Source organism: Pleuronectes platessa, chromosome 8 (assembly GCF_947347685.1).
Source record: "Pleuronectes platessa chromosome 8, fPlePla1.1, whole genome shotgun sequence".
Taxonomy (NCBI): Eukaryota; Metazoa; Chordata; class Actinopteri; order Pleuronectiformes; family Pleuronectidae; genus Pleuronectes; species Pleuronectes platessa.
The window spans coordinates 2,672,913-2,695,847 of NC_070633.1; the positions used below are offsets into that span (position 1 = coordinate 2,672,913).

A 22,935-nucleotide genomic window follows, 5' to 3' on the forward strand; every position below is an offset into this window, starting at 1 on the left:
GCAATAGTCAGTTCTACACGTCTGTACTTTATCCTGCTGCACGCTGCACACTGACAGGAAACTCCTCTCTGACCTCACCGTTTTACATTTGCAGTTACTATTTTACTGTAAAATATTAACTTTCTCTCCGAGCCAAACACAACACTGATGATGTGGTGGTCTCACAAATTGGTTACCAAGGGACTGTGTTAACGTGTTAAAGACCAAACTGTTCCGATGAATAAGGCATTTTTTTATTATCATCATATATATAAATAGACAAAGTAGCTTACTAAAAATAACCATGGAATGAAAAAAATATTATGCTGGGTAGTTTTTATTTCACCAGCTGTATTACTCTATGTTATGTTATGTTATGCAAATGCTATGCTACATCACATTGCATCACGTTACGTTACATTTGTATGTATGTTATCTACAACATGTGGCTGATAACAAGTTTGGCAGAAAGTCACAAGTCAATCGATGAGTGAGATCATAGATATATTCAAAAATTGACAAATAAGACACTTTTAATCAAACGTTTTAAACTGGGTTAGAGTCAACAGAGACTTCTCAAAGGTTGATCATCTCAGATACGGGATCCGGAGAGTCCAGTTCCAGAGGCAGAGTGAGGAAGAATGGCTGGCAGACGGAGGTGAATGGACTATTCCCATTAAAGAGAGACAACAGGATACAGTCAGGTGTTCAGGCAGGTATGAGTTCGGAATGACGCATGGTTGAGAGGTTGGCCAAAGCATTAAGGTTTTGTGATGGTGAAGGAGTGGAGGTCGAGCCACTGACTGAGGCAGAGCATGTGCGCAGAGGAGAAACCCTGGATGAAGCGTAGACACAGTTGTGAAGACAGGAAATGAACACGTCCTAAATGAATACACTTTTCAACATAACAATGTAAGAAAGGATTTACAAAGCCTGATCATATTAACTTCCTCTGCCAGATTGATGTGTCCTATGATCCACGCCTCATTAAAAATGCCCAAAAGACAATTCAAACTACAATGAGGGTTTATTGCTATTTTAGGCTACAACAAAGTTTCAAGCTGAATGACTCACTGTGCCTGTAGCCAAATGAATTAATGCTCAACATGATGTTATCAAAGACTACTTTTCAGAACATTATCGTCATTGCTGTTTACTGTTGCCACTTCTTGCCATATCTTGCCAGCGCCAAAGCTGCAAATTGTTTTGTCTGATGCATGGATGCCATTCTTCAGGTATCAAGGTCATATTGTACATCCATTTTTGTACCTAGCAAATATGATCTTCTAAGTAGAGTCAGTCAATCAAACAGTGGATAGATGGACAATACAAACATAGTGTGCAAATCTATCTACTATACAGCACCTTCACAATTCCACAATTCAAGGAAGTTGCTCTCTGCTCACAATCCCACAGTGCTCTGCACTTTATAAATGAAAACATTACTGATGAAATCTAAATTTATTGCAGTAGTTCTGGACACAACGAATTTCTCCTGTCTTTAGTATGATCTCAGATTTGGCCTGAACCATCGTAATAGAAGCCCAACTATTTTGGATAATTATTTTATTTAACCTTTGTTTCTAAATTAACAAAGAAGAAAAGTATCAACGTTTTAGGAAATATTTGTGCATATTGGAATTGTCAAAAATAGTTTTTATTTCACTAGTTTTAAACAGGGTTAGAAATGATATGTAGATAGGTGGCAACAGAAATAAAGATACAATGCTATTTTCATTCTGAAGTCCAACATTATTAAATTTATGATTTTCTTTTTCTTCTGGTCAAATATCAAAGAATCTCAAAATGTATTACAGCATGCCTTAATTTGAAGTGCTATTACAATTTTCTTTTTTTCATGTCATACAATCTGGTTATCTTCACTCTAGACATAAATTCTTACTTTTTTTTGTTTAGTATTGTTTATTCTTTCTTAACTTTGTTTACACCTTTCAGAGAACTGGTATATTATTATATTATAAAGCTACATCTATCTCACTTGACTAATACAGGTGATGAGTATCAATCAACGACAATACACATGTATCAGACTGGTACAACCAGGAATGACTGAGCACAGAACTATATATATTTTTTTTATATGTAGTTCTCAATAACAATTTATTGCAAATCCAAATGGGATCATTAACCTTCAACATTTATTCTGTGTAAACTTTGGTTCAGTGTGCAGTACGAACTTGGGTGTTATGAAGTCACTCAAACAAATTGTCACTGAACTTTCCTGTCAGGCATTTCCCATTGCCAACATGATTCAACACTGACACCTTGTGGAATTCTATATACATTACATGTAATGACATTCCCGTCTCATAGTAGTAGAAATAGCAGTGGCAGTAGTAGTATTGGTAGTATATATCCTAATGTAAAACTTGCATTGTGCTACAGTGGATCTAAAAAGTCTACACACCTCTGTTAAAAAGCCAGGTTGTTGTTGTTGTGACCAATAAACTGTACAATTCAAATGAAAAACAAATTAAAATCTGTGTCCTCCCCCCTGTATGATTCTGGGTGTGGCTCTATTCAGAATTCAAAGTCAAACTCGATTTAACTCAGTCAGTACCGACCTACCATCAATTAAAGGGACTTTCAATTAACCAGAAATAATGTTCAGATTTTCTTGACATTTACTTGTTGCAGCTTACTCATGGTCCACACAGAGCGTACAAAGCATCAAAATGATCTCATTGTTGCATCAGTCAGGAGAAGGGTACAAGAAAAAATTTCACGGCTCTAGATTTGATATCATTGAATGCATTTCAATCCATTTTAAAGACCGGGAAATAGAATCACTAGGATGTCGATATTGACCAATGTTGGAGGTTGTTTGCCTGTTTTGCGATTAATTCTTGTTTTATGTTGTAACTTTGTTAGTCTTGTTTCTTGTACCTTTTTAACTTGTAATTTGTTTGTGTTGCTGCCTGTCCTGGAAAAAAAAGATGATGTACCATGGAAACAGTGAAGACTCAACAAGTGGAGAAAACAGTGGCATTACCAAGAACAGGACATCCCTCCCTCCAATATTGATGAAAAGACTAGAAGAAAACTGGTCCACTTTAAAGAAGTAGCAGGTGTTTCTGCCAAGTTAAGGGCTATGGGATATAGTGGCAAGACTGAAAACTGCCAGCAAAAACCTTTATCAAGTCTCCCAAAAGCATGAGGGAATGTGTTATGGTCTGATGGTCAGGACAAGGTTGAACTTTTTGGTCATAATTCCAAAAGGTTTGTTTGGAACAAAAAAGAAATGCTTTGGGGCTTTTTTTTCAGCTGGAACTGGGACATTAGTCCAGGTGGAGGAAATGATTAACCCTTTTGGCACAAAACCTTCAAGCCTCTGCTTAAAACCACAGACAACGACCCAAAGTATTCCTCCAAATTAACTAATGAATGGCTTCACCAGGAGAAGATTAGAGTTTTGGAATTGGCCAGCAAGAGCCCAGACCACAATATAATTGGAAATCTTTGGGGTGACTTAAAGAGGGCTGTGCACAGGAGATGCCCTCGCAATCTGACAGATTTAGAGCGCTTTTTGGAAGGAAGAGTGGGTAAAGATTGCCACGTCAAGATGTGCCATGCTGATAGGCTTCTACCCAAAAAGACTAAATGCTGTCACAATCTCAAAAAGGGCTTCAACAAAGTATAAGTTTAAGGGTGTACACGCTTATGCAACCACATTATTATTTCTTTACGTACTTTTTTGTCTGAAGCACAACTTCAAGTGTTTCAACTTTCTTCAGTTATTATTGAAAATTGTCTTATTTGATTTGATGTCATTTTAATAAAACGTGTATGAGTGAATACTGCAGAACATCATGTTCTCTGATTGATTTTTCCTTCTCATTTAGCTTTATAACTTTATATTGTGACCTCATCAATCCTATTATAGTTCAGCAACTGTGAACCTGCCTCATTCTGGCCATGTAGACTGCAGTACATGAACAGAAGTAGTGCTGATTACGGTCAAATAAATCAGTGATGGTGCAACAGTACTGATTTACAAACAAATCTGCATTCAAAGATCACACATGAGATATATCGTCTTTGTCTGGGGTAATATTCACTATATTTGGTGTTGTCTGTCACTTTGTATTTGTTATGCTTGACGCAGCATCTGCCATCCTTCAGAAGGATACTGATTTAATTAATGTGCTAAAAATACTTTGCATAAGAAAATCTAGGCTACGGAGTGAGTGTGACAGGAACTGGTGGCTCATTAGCTATAGTCACTTACTGTGTAAATAAAACACTCACACACTATGGAACCTTTCATGTTTCAAACAGATTCTCACCACTCAGCAACGGAGCCGCTGAGAAACCAGCTCTGGTAATTTCACCATAGTCAGATATATTCCTGGGGCCAGTGCGGGCGGCACTGAATTCTATTTAAAACTGCTGGCTGTGGATAAACACAATACAGTCACAGTTATTTTGGCAGTAACAACAGCTGATTATGCCAATTTGAGGTCACAAAAACGAAAGTTGAGTCAATGCGTCTGCTGTCTGGGCCCCTTGGAGACGCCATTCATCCCACTTTGGATGGAGTGGCTCTCATATCTGAATATGACTGATTTGATTAAACCATGACGGTCGAGAGTTGAGACCTGGAGGCAGAGTTTCAGTCTCACTCACTTCTGTGCACATCTCAAACAGTCTAAACCCTGTGGAAACTGCTCCTGCCCCGATCACCTAAATTAATTATATCAAAAGTAAACAGAGGAGGAGTAATAGATACAAACCTAATAAAAATCAACACAGCTACAATAACAATAAAATATTAAAATTGGATGATTGAATATTTGGTGACTCATCTTAACCATGATCTGATAACTGATCATCACATGACTGAAACCTGGCTCCAACAAGAAGAATATGTCAGTTTCATTGACTCAACATCCAATACTCATATTGATACAAATTGTCCTGGAAACACAGACAGAACGTCATATTGACCCTTGACCTACATTTAGTTGTAGCTCATTTGAAAGCCTCAGCCTCCTGCGTCCAAGCTGAACATTTCTGAAACTCCTGGGAAGGGAATTAGTGTCCTGAGCCAAAACTGACTTGTTTTCTGAGTGTTTTATTTCAAAGGAAGCTTGGTGCCATCATAGTGAGTAAAGGTTGTGTGAACAGACAGTTTGGTGTAATGTGATTGAATGTGACCATGTGCAGCCACTCTCAGATCCTACCTAACCACAATGATCTCTCCTGCAGCCTCCAGTCACACGCTCCCTTCTGCCTGTTGAACGTTGAAGTGAAGGCGGGTCAAGTCCCTGAGGGTGTGGGCACAGGGCCTAGTGAGGAGTGGGTGAGGAGTGAAGGGTGTCACTGACCAATAATGGGACTGCTCCAGATGCAGCCGCGGGGCGACAGAGTGGCGTCACAGAACACAGCGAAGATGGTGGAGATGATGGAGGCCGCGCAGAGCCAGGTAATGTACCCCCCAGGTCATCTCCTCTGGTACACATGGTGGCTCAGTCCTGTTTCTGTGGACGAGAAGCTGCTGTGGGTCATTTCACCTGCAGCAGCCTGTGTGGCGCGTCCCCAGCTGTTTGAAAACACGTGCTGGGCGACACGCTCTGGACTCGTGCTGACTTGTTGTTAAAGTCGCTTCATCCGACGCGTCTGGTTCTCTCCGCGTCTGGGTCTCCCGGTTCCATCCCGGTGCCCCGCGGCTCCAACACCTGCCCCCCCCCCTCCACTAACCCTAATGACGCTACCGCCATGTTTCCTGCTGTGGTTCTTAGAGGAGTCCCACATTCACCCCGACGCGGCTCCTGCTCTACACACACATGTTGACACTGCTGAAGTGACACAAAGTTTATAAAAGTTTGTAAGACTACAAAGGAGATGGACTCGAGGGGGATTCAAACGATTTCGATCAAATTACAAAACAACTAGAGACTGCACACCACAGTTGTGATGTGATCATGCTTGGTGGTGGATGCAAAAAAAGTTATGCATTACTACATTGTATGACCTCATGTTGTGACTTCATAGTGATGTCGTCATTCCTGCCATGAGATCATCATTGTTTGGATCTATATAAGCTTTAGTTTTTTTTCTATAGTCCTTCATGCATAACATCTTTTATCATATGACGTATGACTAGGACTTATTTTCATCTTCAGCTTGTGTCTCCATTATTTGCAGAGATATCTTTGAAATGTGCCTCTTACAAATTTCTGTTGACCATGGCCTTTGACTGATCCACTCCATAATGTCATCTGGAGATATGTGCCCAGTAGGGACCTTTTTTCCCACTCACCAATAACCAATGCTTGTTAACCAACACCTCAGTATTGAGGTGTACCTCACTATTGTTAACAGGTAAGACTAAATGTTCTTGACATCCTTAACATTCTCTAAACTGTAGTGCTGTTACAATTATGAGTGTTTGGCAATAACTTAACCTTGCACATTTGAATGAATTACAGTTGAATCTGTTATGTGTTCAAGTTTAGCTTCCAATTTGTCTTAACTGTTATCAGAGAAGAACCATTTTAATGGTGTCCATTTAGTGCCAGTTTCTGAAGAAACTCAATCTATACCCAACCCTAATCACAACCTACTAAAAACCAAAAAACTGGTTATGGTCTACCCAATACTAATATATGAATAAAGAAATTTAGTATTAAATCTACTACTTCATTGTACATCTGCTGCAGTGTACATGAATCAGAATAAATTGGCTAAATTCCGATTATCTGTCACAGGTGCTGTCAATGAAGAATTGTTCCCTCTTTGTTTTTCTGTCAGGTCCTGAACATTGAGCGGATGCAAGCGCTGGAAACCTGGCTGAAAACCACAGACACAAAACTGATTCAAGTCAACGGCCAGAGGAAGTATGGAGGACCACCTGAGGGTGAGAAGCTTCTGCTGCTCAGTGAAAACACTTAAGCTCAAATTTATAGTGCCACAAAACAGAAAAAAGTTGAAAATACTTGTGGATGTAACAAAGTGACGCAAAAATCCTTTCATTTTTCATTTAACTTTATTTCTTCAATATACGGTGAAGTTTATCATATATCCTTTAAAGGGGATGCTGTTGCTGCAATGATATTAAAGAGAAAATCTTGTGACATGATCAACCTATGGGAAGGGTGCATCAATACTCACTTAAAAACAGAATTCTGTTCTGGAATAATTTATATCACCAAGCCATTAAGTTTGGCCATTTTCGTTTGGACATAGCAATCTGTCAAAGTAAAAGTCGCAGCTTCTTTTTCCTCAATCTTCATAGTAATGCATGAAAGTTTTTTATCTTCCATAAAGATACTCATCTGAGTAGTTAAAAGGATTTTGCTTGTCTCTGAAGACCCTTGTCTTCCTCAGAATCTCCATCAGTCCACACAGAGCTCTATGTGGATTTCAGATCTTAAATTAATTAATTTGATTGATCTCTTGCAGTGGTTATTACTAATGGCAATAGTAGAAAGGGAGTCAATGGACAGTCCACTCTCTGAGTATTATTCTGCATTTAACATCCTGTCCTGTGCACATGTTTTTATCAAGATGTGTATCATCTTGAGGTAATGATCCTTTTTGATGAGACAGTTAGTTTTTGCTCCATTAAAAATAATTTCTAAAATGGAATAATGTTTGAAACTCAGCATTGACCATATATATGGTGATGCTTTGGTATACTTAGTACATGATGGGATACTTAACTGAGAATGGTGCTAAAGTGAATGTAAGTACTCTTTAGACGTCTGGACATCGTTAGACAGGTCCTACATCTAAAAAAGGTAAAATAACTGCAGCCTGATTCTTTAATTGAGATGTTAGCTCACTAAGTAGTAAATCCAATGCCTTCATTATTGACTTGACCTGATGAGAAAGTGTACCCAGTGTCCCTTATGTAATGATCAGGCTCCCATCTGTCCATGTTGCTGTCAGTGTGGCACAGCCCAATCCCAGGAGCCAACTGTGAGATCTTCATCAGCCAGATCCCACGGGACAGCTACGAGGACCAGCTGATTCCCCTGTTCAGCTCTGTGGGGCCTGTCTGGGAGTTTAGGCTCATGATGAACTTCAGCGGGCAAAACCGTGGCTTTGCATATGCTAAATACAGCTCATCGGCTTTAGCTACAGAAGCAATCTGCAAGCTGGATGGCTACATGCTGGAGCCTGGCTCCTGCATCAAGGTCTGCCAGAGTATAGAGAAGAGACACCTCTGCATTGAAGAGCTGCCGGCCACCACCAGACAAGAGGACCTGCTGAAGGTACAAGGTCACAGAGTTACCTTTGTGATAGTATGACAGGAACTCAACAGCCACTTAATCAATCAACCAAATTTTATTTGAATAGCCCATATTCATAAATCACAATTTGTCTGATAGCTTAACAAGGTGTGACATGCTCTGCCCTAAACCCTCAACAAGAGTAAGGCAAAACTTTCGAAGGTACACTGAGCTGAAGCTAATTCACCCTAATACAACAGCCCTGTAATAAATCCTCAGGACTTCTGCCAACTCTTCATTAACTATTGGAATAGTCAATAATAATAAAAACATATATTGTAAGCCTTGCCATCCTTTTTTGTCCTTTAGTACCACTGATCACCGGGTGTCCCAGGTTGTTACCATGGAAATATAGCTCCATTGCATCATTATCTCCGCCAATGATGTGTTTGTCTGTTAGTAGGCAGAATTACACGAAACTTGGTGGAAATATGTGGTACGAGTGAGGACAGAACCCATTCAATTTCAATGCAGGTCTGGATCAGGGGGTGGATCCAGTAGAGTTTTTTTATTTCACTTTACCATGGTGAGATGTTTTTCAACATTGTTCGTGATTGCTCAAAGAATATTTCATGGATTTTGATTTAAAAATAAGGCATGTTGGAGACACTAGTGTGTGCAAATTGTAAATAGTGCATTTAAATGTGGTTTCTTATGGGGACAGTTGAGCCTGAGGTTTGAATCTCTGAAATGAAAATAAAAAAGCGACTCATGAAACTCATTGATTTGTGCAGGTTCTGCGTGTGATGGCTGAGGGCGTGCAGAAAGTTTCTCTGACAGCTGGGCCTGGTATCGAGGGGGTGTCTGCCATAGTTAGCTTCTCATCCCACTACACTGCTTCTATGGCCAAGAAAAATCTGGTTGAAGGTAGGTGAGCTGATGGAGTGATCCATGGAGTTAGTGGATTACTGTAAACATGTTCTCATGTACAGTATGTTGTCCACTTCTCATCAAATGTAATAACATTTTTATACATTCATATTTTGTGTATTAAATTTGTCTAGACTGGATATGTTTACTGCCTGTGGTGCAAATTTAAAAGAAAGAATAAAGAAATACTGACTATGAAGGTAGCAGATCACCACAGAGCAGGAGGCGGCTATTAGGAGACAGCGATGTGTCAGTTTGTAATGTAACGAATGAAAGGAGGTTTTCAGGAACTGTGGAGGTCAGGTTGAGGTTTGGAAGAAAAAGCTCATAGGATTGCTAGAAAGTAAACCAAACCCCTGGTTGTCTGAAAAAGAGCAAGATTTATCAGACTCTTATATGATGGCTCACTGTACATATTAGGGGTGGGAATTGGCAATAATGTGACGATCCGATAGTATTGCGATATTTGGGCCATGATTCAAGATAGTATTGCGATTCTTAACATATTGCGATACAGCAAGTATTGCGATTCGATTCTGCGATATATTGCGATTCATGTCCCTCATTTTATTCAAAAGCATTACAAAAAATGAGGAAAATAAGACTGCTCAACTCACTTCTTCTGTGAACAACATTGTCTTCTTCACATTAACTGAAGTGCAAAAACTAAGAAAGGGTAGTGCAAAAACTTTGTCCTTGAACATTTAGGACACAGGACCTTTGTAATTATTATCTGAATAGGAGACCTCTCACATGAACGCTGAGCTCCCAGCACATAACTTAAAATTATTTAAATACATTACAGTAACATAAAGCAGACATAATAGAGTTACTAAATCTCCTGCAGTGGAGAACACCCTTTCAGCAGACACACTAGTGCCTGGAATGCTCAGGTATCTTTTAAACTCTGAAACTGTCCTCGTCATTCTTTGCCAGCCAGGGTCTGTTACATATATACGTATATGTAACATATATTGCAAAATTGTAAATAAAGTATTAAAAAAAAAATTGCAATACTCTGTGCTACTGTATCGATATAATTGCGTGCGCAAAATATTGCGATACTGAACAGAATCGATTTTTTTTCCCCCATCACTAGTACATATGTATTTTAAGAATATCAACTATTAGTTATTATCCCGCATGACAAAGTCCTCAGGCAGTGTCTATAACTAACATATAAAAAAGTGTGTGTAGTAGTAAGAAGAGATGCAATAAGTTAAAGTAATATTTGTGAGAGTAAAATATTTTTAAAGCATCCTGTTAGGGATGACAGTTTCTGTGACTTTCTGAGTTATTCGCAGGTTGTGCATAGAACAGATGTCTTCCTTACTGCTGTTCTTCCTCTTCTTCCTGTGTCCAGTGTTCAAGAAGCAGTTTGCACTGAATGTCTCAATCATTTGGCAGTCGAGTGTGAACCTGCACCCAGATGAACCACTGACTCCAAACAAGCCTCCTAAGAGCCTCCTGGCATCTCCCCTGAGGCCGCCATGCCACATCCTGAAGGCTCCACAGTCCTCAGTCCTTCCTCCATGTCTGGCCTCTCATCCACCCAGCCCCCCAGGTTTCTGCAGAGCAGTGGGAGGACCCACTGCCGTTCTGCACCCTCCCTGTCCCCACCACCTCAAATTTTCCTCTTCGCAGGTTGATGGAGTGCCTCTAGAATCCCCGGTGAAGCTCCTGCGTAAGGTGTGTGAGGTGACAGGGGTTGGTCAGCCACGCTATGAGATGTCCTACACCCACGCTGGAAGAAATGGATTCCTCCACTTCACCTACACAGTGTGTATCCCCAGGATAACCACTCCATTCAAAGGGCTGGTCATGATCCTTCCAGGACCCACTGCCAGCACCGTGCAGGAGGAAGCTCGGCAGGCTGCAGCCAAACAGATCCTGCAGGGAATTTACAACAACTAGTTCTCCCAGTGACAAGCTCATCAGACGAGAGCAGGCCTCCTCCTGTAAGCACTGTTCAAGACAAATGTTAATGTTGTTGAGGTTTTGTAGTTTATTTCTGCATGTTTTTATTAGAATAATAGTTTGTCTTGTTTCAAATGTGTGGTTTGTTTAATGCATGCTCTCTTTGTGTTAGTGTTGGATTGTTCCTCATTTTAATAAATGAGAATTTAAAGAATGCGATGGTGTTGCTCTTTTATAGAGACCTGAGTTGGATGAAAGATTAACTGACTTGTGCTTCTTTGTAGTCTTGAGCATATGTTGGTTTGACCGATGTGATTGTTTAAAAAAATAACACATGGACCTAAACTATCACTTTTAGTATTTTTGTTAAGAGTTGAAGTTGAACTGCAGCATCTTATTTACTAACTACCTGAACCCATTAGATGTCTAACAGAATCCTGAGCAGATGGAACACAATTGTACGATGATACTGAAAGTGAATAAATATCTTTAAGACACATTACATTTCACTATAGGTTTATCATATTTTATTGGATGTTCTCTTTTTTAAGAGGCACATCATCTAAGATCGATTGCTTTTGGCTTCATGCTCTGTTACAGTTGCAATCAGAAATATTTAACCCTCTCACCTCAAAAGACATTGTGATGTGGATGAAAGATAATGACAAATGACGAAATATTTGTTGATACATACAAGTTATTTTGACAACAGAAGTTGACTTATCTTTGAAGTTAAAATGAAAAATTTAGCTTTTTTAACACGTTCAGTATTATTCAACCCCCCAGCTTCAGTACTTTGTGGTGCATCCTCTAGCTTTTCCAACTTCTAACAAACGTTTTCGTTAAGTGCTGACAAGCTTCTCACACCTCTCGATCAGAATCTTTGCCCATTTTTTACGTGCTAAAGCCTCTAGGTCAGTGATGTTTGATGGCCTCCGTGCTGCAACTGCCTTCTTTAAATCCCACTGAAGATTTTCAATCGGATTTACATCTGGTGACTGAGAATGTAAAACTACTGTAAAGCACTTGGAGTGGTCATCAAGACTAGAAAAGCGCTAGTGAATACAAAACCATTTACCATTTACTTTAGGCCATAAAAACTGTTTTTAAATACAGCTTTAAAACAACAATATTATATAGAGGTTGAATAATTGTGACTTGGCTATCTTAACAAAATATACTGTTACACACAAATACTACATCATGCATTTTCTGTGTTGATTTTATGTATCACTCAACTCATAAAGAAGACACCCGAAGCAGAATCTTGCGCTTGAAAAAACTTTAATTGAAAGATCCTTAAAACCTTAAGAGGGTTGAATATGTTTGATTGCAACTGTACATCGTGTAACAGAAGCACCACCTGCTCCATGTCACACCCAGTTAATTGGCTGCTGTGAAAATGAGTGGATGCGTGTTCTCAGAGCTGCACTGATGTCCATCATGCTCTGTAAAGGAATAGACGGAAAAAAAGAGATTCTGCAGAGCATCTATGTGGACACCCATCAGATGTTGTAGAAGTTCGGATTTTGAATAAAGCAATAATTAGGCCTCAGATGTCCTCTTCTTGATCTCGCCAATAAGATCCGCTCTGGAAATATCAAACTGGAGAGAAAAGACACAATCAAGAGGGAGAGCAGTTAGAACTGAACCATCCTGACCAATATCACTCAGACAATCAAACCCCAGTACTGTATCTGACAAAACTCCCAGGCCCTATATAGCATTATGTTAAATAACAAGGCTAAGAGTAGGTGCAATGGATAAAATCCTATTTATGGTGTGCACCATTTCAATGTCAACATTGAATTCTCATGGAAGAGAATATGATGTGGACTAGGTAAATTATCTTCTGACATAGACAGTCTTTTGTTAATTGACTCTGGGAGGACGGTTCACTTGCAATGCCAAGCTCATGATGCACTACATGCCCTTAGCATCTATGTGTATTTGATTCTATTTTCAAAGTGCGTGTGTGTGCGTTTTACCTCCTCTCTGGTGGCCACAATGCGTAGTTTGACCACTCCATCTTTAAGCTCCTGTTCTCCAAGTATGGCCACGAGGGGGATGCCCGACTCCTCACAGTGCTGCAGTTGACTCAGCAGTTTGGGGTTCTTCTTGTACATAACCTCTGCCTGGACATGCACACACAGAAGTCCATTACTATTGTACTTTTTAGGGTTCCACTGTCATTGTAAATATTTTACATTTCTTTAACAACTTATACAAGTTAATCCCTTTTAAATCACATACCGGTTTAAATCCACCACTTAAAAAAAAAAAAAATACTGACTAAATATCTAATATCAGACTAGGTCATTTTAAACCCAATCAGTTCATCATATTAAACTGGATGTTTTTTTTTGTATAATTATTTGTCAAGACAAACAAACCAAATGTAATTATCAAAGGACAGACTGTCAAGGCCTGCCCCTCAAGGGATGAAGATGACTTAGTAAGTGGGTAAGTAGCTATGAAACATGTTACACCACGTTAAGTTGGGTGTAACGTGCACACCTTAATGCCAGCATTCCAGAGATCGGTGATTAGTTTGAGTCTCTCCTCCAGCAGGTTCTTCTGAGCAGATGCGACCATCACCTGAACCTCTGTGGTACGAACCTTCTCTGCTGACGCCTGAACAACACAACATGGTTACAGTCCGGACAAAAACACAATACATCACTGTCACACTTAACAATGAGGAAGACAACTCAAACAGATTGGTAGGATGTAGTGGCAGCTAGCAGTGATGCCGATTGCAACCAACTGTTTAATGGCAGACAATCCAAAAACATATTATGAAGGCCGTTTCAACCGTGTGGCCATCCAATAAAAACTAGAGTCCAGGGACTATAAGGACTATGAACAGTGTTTACAGGAGGTGGTGCTGGACGAATAAAAAACATTCCTATAATCAACCCCAAGCATCTTTTCTGCTGCATGTTCTATGAAACACATTTCAGTCAACATCTACACCGATACTGATACATCGGTAATAGGGCTAATATTAATATTAAAATAAAACTGTAATTGATAGATCAGTCAATTTGTAATTTAGACATTCTGTAGAGCCATTGTTTGGTTTGTCCTTTAAATTCTGGTCTACTGTAGAATTATGGCACTGACACAAAGTTTACAAGGACCGTATGATTCTGAATACACACAAATGAAAACATAATTAGGAATATTCTATTTCCGCCACAGATTTCTCTATATTCCCTCTACATAAGGGGACTATTTAATCGTCAGAAGAAAGAAGGTACAATATATTTCGGATTACCTCAGCCTTCTGCTCCATGATGGAGAAGATCCTCTCGATCCCGATGCTCACGCCCACACACGGCACTTTCCTGCCCTTAGGGTCGAACATGCCGACGAGGCCATCGTAGCGACCTCCTCCTGCCACACTGCCTACACTGACACTCTCCTCTGAAGGGGCCCCTTTTTGGGCTTCGTTGGAGACTACGGTCACACCTGCCTGAGTTAGCACTCCCTCGTAAATAATTCCTGTATAATAATCCAGTCCACGGGCCAGACTGAGGTCAAATACCACCTGGAAATGTAAGAAAAAAAAGACCTAAGTACAAGGTACAACAAAGTATCAAGTAGAATGTATGATGAAACTAATTAAATGTAAACAAACACTGTCCATTAATTATTAGAATACAACTATAATGCTTGTCTCACCTTGTCTGTGACCTGGAAGAGTTGCAGGTAGCTGAAGAGCAGCTTGATGTCGGAGAGGCCAGCGCAGGCCTGTTTACTCTTACACATTTTCTGGTCCTGAAGAAGGCGCTCTGCCAAGTCCATTCCACCTACAACACAAAGTTGCATATTTACATATGGAAATTTATTTGGAGTTGTGTTTGTCCTCACTTGATGAATTGAACCGTTAAGGATAAACCGTTTTTAGTCTCCGACAGCTCTCTTTCTGCCCGCCCAGACTGGGGGCGCCAGACTGGGGGTGCCAGCTTTTCCAATTATTATTTTAATTAAGCAGCTCTAAAACTCCAGAGTAGTGTGGACGCCAGGTGTATCCCTAGTAGTTGATGCATTTTCAAATGAAAACATTAAAGTGTGGGTTTAGCATTAGTTATGCTGCTAGCCAACAGGTCTAGACTGCTGTGGAAACTCCCATGATGCACAGGGCACCTCTCTCCTTCTCTGCCTGTCCTCATTCTGCATGTGACTGACTCCAGAGATGCAGGATACAGACCTGACCCTACTACTCAGTCTCAACCTTGTGATTGTCTCATAATTGTTGTAATTTGATGCTATACAAAAATAACTGAGTTGAATTAAATGTTATGCGTTTCTAATATTCTGCTTCCCTCATTTAACTTAAGGGGAAGGAAATCTTCTCTCAGCATAATGTAGCCCAAAATCATCAACCTTTAACTATGAGCTCGGTAATAGGGTCTAAATTTAAAACCTTCGGACGATGTCAACAAAAACTGACATCATAAAAGATGATAAAATCATAAATGACCTCTGATTGTCCACTTTCGTAAACATTAAATCAGTCAAGTATTTCAGTACAACCATCATAAATGTATTACAGTAAAATAGTTCAATGTGAAGGAGGTACCAAGTACAACTTTAAGTAGTTAAAAAGTGTAGCGAAGTTACAATAGTAAATGTGATCGGCAGACAGTTTCCATGTGCCTGCTGTCTGAGCAGCTGAAGTGAATGTTGGAGTTGTTGAGGATCAAACAGATTAATAGTTTTACTCATTCCAATTAGCAACTGATGTCTTGGATCTTGGGTGAATTTAGACTCACCCTTCATGCTGACGTACTCCCCAATCTGGTCAGCAACCTCCTCTGACAAGCCCTTCTCATTCACCATCTCCTTCTTTACGTCCTCCCAGGCCATCTAGAGGAGGAGCATGAACAATTGGGTCAGAGTCAGACAACGACTGGTGAAATGTGAAAGACACTGTATTGAAGAGGGTCTTGCCCTCATCATGCCAATAGTTGACTTTGCAGTACATGCATATCTCATGAACTTGTTCCTGTAAATGAAGGATCAGTTAGTCTAGAACTGCAAAGCTCAGTATGTGCGTAGCAGTAAGTCTCAATACCTTGTCCAGTTTATCCACAGTTGAACAGATGGTACGAAACTTGTCATCTGGAACCCCACACACAGCAAACATACCATCCAGAATACGCCTGTCATTGACCTGGAACCAGAGGATATGGTTACAGAGCTGAAGTCATTCATACAACATACCAGTTATTCTACTGATTGATGTGGCCAACCTTGATACAGAAGTCTCCGAGCTCCAGCTCACTGAAAATTTCATGAACAATCTTCAGACACTCAGCATCTGGAATCATGGCATCATACTGCCCTGCTATGTCAAAATCCTGAAACATAAATAGGACAAACAAAATTATTAAGTGTATTTAACCAGTTGCCTATACATCTAACAAATCAGTAAGCAACACGATGGCCAAGGGCCCTGCTTACGTACACATTGATAAAACTCTCTGTAGCGTCCACGGGTCATGGCTGGGTTGTCACGGCGATAGACCTTAGCAATGTGGTAGCGCTTGATGTTGGTTATCTTGTTCATTGCCAGGTAGCGGGCAAAGGGCACCTGAAAGAGGTTGGGTCAAGGAAAACTCCACTCTCTGCTTTGGAAGGATAGAAACAGGCAGGCAGCACACTATAAAAAGTCAATGTCTCGGTATTTCTGAAATTAAAGCACAGAAAAATCTAACTATTTCAGATCTAAAGAACAAGCTATAGGCTCCTCTTCTGTGGAATCATCTTCCAGTTTTAGTTCGGGGGTTCTCTTTCCTCCTCTTCACCACATTAATGTCTGATCAATACATGTTACCAACTTGACATCTTCCCTGGAGTCCTTGTGATTTATCGCTGCAGTCATGGAACGCTGCTGCGGCCACATTGTGGATTATAATCGTTGTCCGTGGTGGTATCTGATAATATTGATATGAGTAATTATGATTACAAGTAGGGGGCAGCAGTGGCTGAGGGGTAGAGCAGTTAATCTCTAACCAGAAGGTTGGTCAGTCTTCCTAATCTGCAAGATACTGAAACCCGAATTTAACTTCATATAAAAAATAGAGAGCATTTACCATTATTTAGATTTACAATATGCTTACTCACGTGATACCATTATTGGCAATAACGCTATCATTACAATTGTCATTGCAGCTCTCTTCATCTTTTCGGAACGACCTGATGTTCTTGCATTAGTTGTTCGAAAGAAGTACTGATCAAGCTTAAAATATACAACAATTATAATCATACATGCCCATTATTCGGGTTGAAGATTAAAATATGGGTCCTGTAGATAAATACATATAGTGTGGGGTTCTGATGTCTATCAAATAAAACACATCAGTAATAAGTGTGTATAAAAATATAATCTGCATATGAAGGATACAGTGAGGTCATATCTGAGGGACAGCAGCTCTCCTCCTTGGTCCTTAAGGTCGTAGATGAGCTTGGAATCTTCTCCATATTTCCCTGTCAATGTTTCCTACACACAACAGGAACATGCATCAACTTTCAAATTTGTAGGTCAGATAGGTTTGATTGTTATTTTGCTTTAATTGTGTTGAAAATATACCTTCAGTTCAAAAACAGGTGTGTCGATGGTCTCTGCTCCGTGACGTTTGAAGCAGCTGATGATTGTGTTGAAGACCTTCTCTCTGATGGCCATCTGCTTGGGGTTGTAATCCCTCGTTCCCTGAGAATGACAAATATTCACTGTAATCCGTCCGATTTTATCCAAAAATATTGAAGAAAATTTGTGAATTAGGTGTGGGACACACTGCCTGTGTTAAGTGTGTGGAACAGCTGCATTTTAATTTCGTCGGCGCTGTGCGGCGGCTCAAGGCAAATATTTTAACTTGCACTATAGTTTTAATGTCTAGGCTTTATCTGAAAAGGCCAAAAGGAGAAAGTGGACAAAGACTTGTTTTTGGAGGTTGTAATATGTGTGTGCTTTGTTTGTGAAAACAGCAGCTTTACCTTTGCTGTCTTGAGGACAAACTGATGTTTTCCATCATCACCTCCTATCCGAGCCTTCAGTTCCAGCAGTTTGGCTACCTCTTCGTCAATCTGCAGCAAACACGCACATGGAGATCAGAACCTCCTACAATACTCAGGAACCATTAGTGAAAAACCTGTAAAATTACAGAAGACATCTTATTACAGCAAATTCTGCCCAAGGCCTACCTGAGCCACAGTGATCCCCGGAAAAGAATGGAGAAATCGGACATGTGATGCAGTCCGAATGGCCATCAGACCAGAGCAAGCACGAGCACAAAACATGCCCAGCATGTACATTCCACAGAAAGGTGAATATTTAAAAAAACGTTTTGAACAAGAAAAAATTCAGGAGTACATCAAAGGTACAGCATTGTCCAATGGTAATTCCCAGGTCCAGCCAAGGCAGCGAATCCCAATGGTGAGTACAGGTAGAGTTGTGTAGTAACGTCCAGGAGTGTTGGATTCCCCAGATGGTGATGATGGTGATGTTGAGGGGGTCAAGGAAGGCAGGGGGTCACCCAGAGTCAGGCAGGAAGAACAGGAGAAAAGTGGTAAGCAACCCTAGCACTAGGGGAGGGCGGGGCATGACGCATCATCATCATGACAGCATGGAGGATAGAATATGAGATGTATCAAGTCAATCAAAGCAGCAAGCCCAATACAACCCTCATAAACACACATACAAATTCACAGAGACACACACACAGGCAGACAGGGCTGTGTTCTGACATGTGGGTGTGTGTGTGTGTGTGTGTGTGTGTGTGTGTGTGGCATTTCAAATTTTAGTCCAGAAGATTCCAGAAAAACAACAAAATTACTGTGACTCCCAACTCATTTCCGTTTTAAACTTTAACTATTGAAAAGATTGTCTCACACAAAACTGGCTCCTACTGCAACTTCCTCTCTGATGTACTTCAGAAGAAGCAGACCCGTAACATTATGAAGAGGCCGATATCTTATTTGAACCTTGAGATTAATGCTGTATATTTTTTATTTCACAACTGCTGTGGTAAAGCCTAGCATTGAAATAGTTTCTCTATTATCTGCTTCCGCAAAGAATATTCGAGCTTTACACGGTTGGATCTATTTTTCCTTGGTCCTATCTTGACAGAGCTTGTCAAATATTACTACAAACTCATCATTTCTGCCAATCAACTTGTTGTTAATGCGAGTGAAGAAGTCAATGGCTAACATTTTGAAAGATATTGTTCAAGCCCCTCGTATAAGAGTTGTCAAACAAAGTTTATTATAACTCGTTTTGGAGGTTCTCACAGCACTAGCGAGACAGGTCGACTGAACAAAAAGAGGCGGGTTAGCCACCTTTCAAATGAAACAGAAACAAAGTGTCTGCAGCTCCTCCTACGTGAAGGCTGAATTAATACGTGAATGTGACTGCAGGACAAACAGCGCGTGGAGGTCGCTGATAGAGACGAGGACCTAAAAACATGGCTCATATTCAGAGACAAGAAATGCTGACTCACTAATCACTGAACACAAATCCATCAAACTCTCAGCCTTCAATTAGTTTGAGAATAACAGCTACACATTACACAAATAACAGAGTCGACCTCGCTTTAGAGAAAACAGCACATTTTATAATGAGCATTTCACTAAATGACGCAACAGTCCGTGGACCTCATGTCTGCTCGGGAGAGAGATGACTAATAAAATCACTGTACCGGAAGAGAGGCCATAACTTAGACGCACAGACACTTTCATCCTTCGTGTGGTGGTGACTCTACCGGTTAGCTTAGCTACGCGCTATGAATGAAGTTGCATGTACCGGGGCTGTTAGCTAGCTAGCTGTGTTACAGATGCCAAATGGACACGCTGTTTACCGCATGCTCAGAACATCAGCATCCACCCTGAGTACTGACCTGCTCTTTGGTCGCCTTCTCCGACTTTAGCTTCCGGACCACTTCGCCTTGGGTCTTAATCGCGTCTTGTATCTGAGCCTTGTCCTCCATTTCTTTTAACTGGTCTGTGTATCTGACGATTTTCACGCCTCCACCAAGAATAGCAGCTGTCAAGTCTGTGGTGGCGTAAAGCGGAAACGGAAATATGTGAAACTTCCGTTCGATGTTTTTTCCACATCAGTGACGTATTAGTGAAGATGTGGCGCCACAGTCCCTGAATTACCAGACACTATTTTTCTGGAAAACACATTTCTCTCAATTGGTTGGTCAAATAGCAAATTGATAGTAAGGACACTGATGTTCACTGTTGGCCATTGAAATCTAACTCAACCAAGACTTGTAACTTTTTTATTTTTATTTTATTAAGCTTATTATTTAGAGCTATAACAATTATCCAACTGAGAATGAAACTGCAATACAAACTTTATCTCTATTTTTCGGAGTAAAGTTTTCATTAATTTACTGTTATGTTGAGATGGTTTGAGCTGACCCACTTCAGCATGATTTATTATGAATTGCTATCAATAGCGTGGATATAATAACAACATTAAAGACTTCATTCATTCACTGTCATGTCGGCATGATACACACAAAGACTTTGATTTAAATCGCACTACTTTTCATTCAACATCAAATATCGTACACATCAGCTTGTCAAGTGTCATTAGATAAAGTGGCAAAAATGACTTTAACTTATTATTCATAGTTTGAGAGTAAGGCCCATGTTTTGAGATAACATCAATAAAGTGTTCTCCTGTGATCAAAGTTAGCTTTGATAATAAGCAGTGTCTTGATACGTGTGGGTTCTCTCAAATGTCCGTGTATGGTTCATGATAGTGAAAAGTGGCACTACTGAAAACAAACACATGGTAAACTGGGGTAGCAAATAAAGGAAAACCACCTGACTAAATAGAGTGAGGTATCATAGTATAGAGTCACAGAGAGCCTCCAGAGCAGCTTCAATTCTCCTTACTAGTCTGTGGAACCTAGTCCTATTCCCTTTTTATAGACAGTACAAGCTCTTTATAATCAGTTCATGTCATTGAGATCAATGAATGGGATGTTTTGTCCCTATATAAAGAATATGAGTTGCTGAGTCTTAAAGTTGCATTTAGCGTTTAAATGTCGTAATGTCACTATGTTATGCTCTGACGTTTTAGAGCCCCATTACTATTCAAAAGTCGACTGAAGTGCAAGTAGCTGTACACAAAGCTGGAAAAAAAATTAATTTAAAGCAGCGAGGAAGGACAAGGTTGAGGAGCATTTAGAAGGACATCACAATAGGGCTGTCATCGTGGAAGGTAACATTCATTTTCCTATTTCTAATTCAATGTGAATATGAACGTTTTGATTTTAAAAGTTTCTTTAAAGTAAATAAGATCCTAAAAACAATACCTGTCTTTATATGTAACTGCTTAATGCTGGGGAAATGTCTTTTATTCACCAAACCCCCCTTACAGCAACTCATCCCATACCTGATAATTAAGTATAGAGTAGAATCCAAGAAAGCATTATATCTGAAACTGTGGAGAAATACCAATGGCTTTTTATTAGTTACTAGTTCATATAATCATCATAATATAGCAATTAATTAAAAAAAGATGAATTGCTCATACATAATTCCCATTAAAAATCTTGAAAAGCATTCAATTTAACTATGTTACCTGTTGGCACTCTGTGGACCTTAATACAACAACTCCATTTAATGGTAGGGGAGAGCGGGGTAATGTGGGACATCGGGTGATGTGAAACACCCCCTGTATCTAGGCAACGGAACACATTTGTGGTCATTTTACCCTTATGTTTTCAAGCCCCTCCCATCCCCCCCTTGCCATGAAGGAGAAGTTGGTGCTGGTGCAAAAATGCGTTTTTTGCATGTAAAAGTAAATTTTCTTGCTTTGAACTTAATCAACTGTTGTGTAAAAACAAATTGATTCAGGTAGAAAAACTTATATCATACATGTTGGTGAACTTCCAACATATAAAACCATGTGATTGATGCTAGCTGAAGATTAGCCTGAATTGATAAGAGATGTTGTTTTCGTGCGGCACATCATCCTGCAGCGCACTTCATCCTGAGGTGCACATCATCCTGCAGCGCACATCATCCTGCTGTGCACATCATCACCGCACAGCATCCTGCGGCGCACATCATCCTAGGGGCACATCGGCGAATATCGTCCTGCAGCGTACGACGCACTTCATCCGGTGCACATCATCCTGGGGCGCACATCGGCGCACACCGTCCTGCGGCGCACATGCACTTCATCGTGCGTCCTGCGGCGCACATCATCACCGCACATCATCGTGCGGCGCATATCATCCTGCTGCGCACTTCATCCTGCGGCACACATCATCCTGCAGCGCGCATCATCACCGCACAGCATCCTGCAGCACACTTCATCCTGCAGCGCACACGTCATCGTGCTGCGCACATCATCCTGCGGCGCACATCATCCTGCGGCGCACTTCATCCTGCGGGGCACATAATCCTGCAGCGCACATCATCCTGCGGTGCACATTATCACTGCAAAGCATCCTGCGGCGCACATCATCCTGCGGTGCACATCATCACTGCAGAGCATCCTGCGGCGCACATCATCCTGGGGCGCACATCGGTACACATTGTCCTGCAGCATGCAGCGCACATCATTGTGCGGCGCACATCATCCTGTGGCGCACATCATCCTGTGGCGCACATCATCCTGCGGCGTACATCATCACCGCACATCCTCTTGGCGCACATCATCCTGCAGCTCATATCATCATCACTGTACATCATCGTGCTAGTGTAGTGTTCCCGGTGTCAAATAGTGGAAAAATGGTGTCCACAACTTTAATGACCGGATAATCATGAGCTTACCCTTAGGCCTAACATGGAGAAACATACTCCAGGTAAATATTTATTCAAATATCAATCAAAGAATTTATTTGTCTGTTTTTTCTCCATCTGCTGTACTTAGGTCTCT

The 22,935-nt window shown here is 40.5% G+C and overlaps 2 protein-coding genes across 4 annotated transcripts; one reads left to right on the top strand and one right to left on the bottom strand.

Moving 5' to 3' along the window:
• Positions 1–5,347: 5,347 nt before the first annotated feature.
• Positions 5,348–11,021, top strand: dnd1 (DND microRNA-mediated repression inhibitor 1). The gene is made up of 5 exons (XM_053428955.1): positions 5,348–5,425; positions 6,754–6,859; positions 7,894–8,219; positions 8,972–9,104; positions 10,471–11,021. Exons 1-5 carry the CDS (start codon positions 5,348–5,350, stop codon positions 11,019–11,021), a joined length of 1,194 nt encoding a protein of 397 aa, XP_053284930.1.
• A 502-nt stretch (positions 11,022–11,523) lies between these two features.
• Positions 11,524–20,115, bottom strand: hars (histidyl-tRNA synthetase). Of its 3 annotated transcripts, XM_053428952.1 has the most exons (14): positions 19,928–20,070; positions 18,237–18,617; positions 18,030–18,119; positions 17,626–17,745; positions 17,440–17,535; positions 16,501–16,626; positions 16,286–16,393; positions 16,108–16,206; positions 15,806–15,899; positions 14,712–14,839; positions 14,305–14,577; positions 13,542–13,658; positions 13,013–13,159; positions 11,524–12,629 (listed from the first exon to the last, which is right to left on the bottom strand). In XM_053428952.1, the coding sequence occupies exons 2-14, from the start codon at positions 18,345–18,347 to the stop codon at positions 12,570–12,572; spliced, it is 1,569 nt and encodes a 522-aa protein (XP_053284927.1). In that variant the 5' UTR covers positions 18,348–18,617; positions 19,928–20,070; the 3' UTR covers positions 11,524–12,569. The 3 variants fall into 3 exon arrangements, with proteins under 3 accessions (XP_053284927.1, XP_053284928.1, XP_053284929.1); XM_053428953.1 differs by lacking the exon at positions 18,237–18,617 and having other exon boundaries at positions 19,928–20,115; XM_053428954.1 differs by lacking the exon at positions 18,237–18,617 and having other exon boundaries at positions 18,030–18,184; positions 19,928–20,066.
• Positions 20,116–22,935: the final 2,820 nt, after the last annotated feature.

What these genes read in the sequence shown, in the direction of transcription:
- dnd1 (XM_053428955.1), top strand. Translation starts at nt 5,348, where the DNA reads ATGCAGCCGCGGGGCGACAGAGTGGCGTCACAGAACACAGCGAAGATG. An exon ending in TGGAGGCCGCGCAGAGCCAG is followed by an intron (nt 5,426 to 6,753) that starts GTAATGTACCCC and finishes TTTTTCTGTCAG; the next exon opens with GTCCTGAACATTGAGCGGAT. An exon ending in GTATGGAGGACCACCTGAGG is followed by an intron (nt 6,860 to 7,893) that starts GTGAGAAGCTTC and finishes TGTTGCTGTCAG; the next exon opens with TGTGGCACAGCCCAATCCCA.
- hars (XM_053428952.1), bottom strand. Translation starts at nt 18,347, where the DNA reads ATGTACATGCTGGGCATGTTTTGTGCTCGTGCTTGCTCTGGTCTGATG. An exon ending in TTGTCCTCAAGACAGCAAAG is followed by an intron (nt 17,746 to 18,029) that starts GTAAAGCTGCTG and finishes TGTCATTCTCAG; the next exon opens with GGAACGAGGGATTACAACCC. An exon ending in TCTTCCAGGTCACAGACAAG is followed by an intron (nt 14,578 to 14,711) that starts GTGAGACAAGCA and finishes TTACATTTCCAG; the next exon opens with GTGGTATTTGACCTCAGTCT.